The sequence below is a fragment of the Calidris pugnax genome, unplaced genomic scaffold (genome assembly GCF_001431845.1).
Source record: "Calidris pugnax isolate Ruff unplaced genomic scaffold, ASM143184v1 scaffold322, whole genome shotgun sequence".
NCBI lineage: Eukaryota > Metazoa > Chordata > Aves > Charadriiformes > Scolopacidae > Calidris > Calidris pugnax.
Genome location: NW_015091035.1, coordinates 131,833 through 132,572, shown reverse-complemented (window position 1 = coordinate 132,572; position 740 = coordinate 131,833). Strand labels below are relative to the sequence as shown.

The window sequence follows — 740 nt, the reverse complement described above, 5'->3', positions numbered from 1 at the left end:
ACCCCAAAAACCCTCAGTGGCCCCGACCGGATCTACCGTCTGTACGAACAAGTCAGCTACAACTGCTTCATCGCGGCCGGGCTCTACGCCCTCCTGGGGCAGGTCCTTTTGGGCATTTTCTTCAACGTTCACTCCGCCGTCCTCATCGAGGATGTTCCCTTCACCGAGGAGGATTTTAAGGAGTAAGTTGGGGCTTTTTGGTTTTTTTTCGAGGTGGGAGGGTCCCCTCGACCCCCCCATCCTCTTTTTGACCCTTTTTTCCTCTTTTTTACCCCAAAAACCCTCAACCCCTCCATCCTCTTTTTGACCCTTTTTTCCTCTTTTTTACCCCAAAAACCCTCAGTGGCCCCGACCGGATCTACCGTCTGTACGAACAAGTCAGCTACAACTGCTTCATCGCGGCCGGGCTCTACGCCCTCCTGGGGGGGTTCTCCCTCTGCCAGAGCCGCCTCAACAAGCGCAAAGAATACATGGTCCGGTAGAGAAAAAGACCCCAAAACCCCCAAAATTCACCCCAAATTCACCCCTCCCCAAAAAACCCCTTCCTTACACTCCGCTCTGCCCCAAACCCACCCTTGGAGGACCAGCTCTTTTCTCCCCGTCGCCTCCTAAACCAGTACGGACCAGTCGGACCAATAAAGGGCGTTTTTCCCTACGGGTTTGTGGTGGTTTTTTGTCGGGGGGGTGGTTTTTTTGGGGAGAAATCGGGGTTTTTTGGGAGCGCGCCGGCGGGGAAAGGG

At 54.7% G+C, this 740-nt stretch overlaps 1 protein-coding gene across 1 annotated transcript; it reads left to right on the top strand.

Moving 5' to 3' along the window:
• Positions 1-52: 52 nt before the first annotated feature.
• Positions 53-655, top strand: RNASEK (ribonuclease, RNase K; the record flags this gene model as incomplete). The annotated part of the gene is made up of 2 exons (XM_014956136.1): positions 53-182; positions 344-655. Coding segments are annotated over 2 exons (269 nt in total), but the record flags the coding sequence as incomplete, so codon positions are not given.
• Between the last annotated feature and the right edge of the window lie 85 nt (positions 656-740).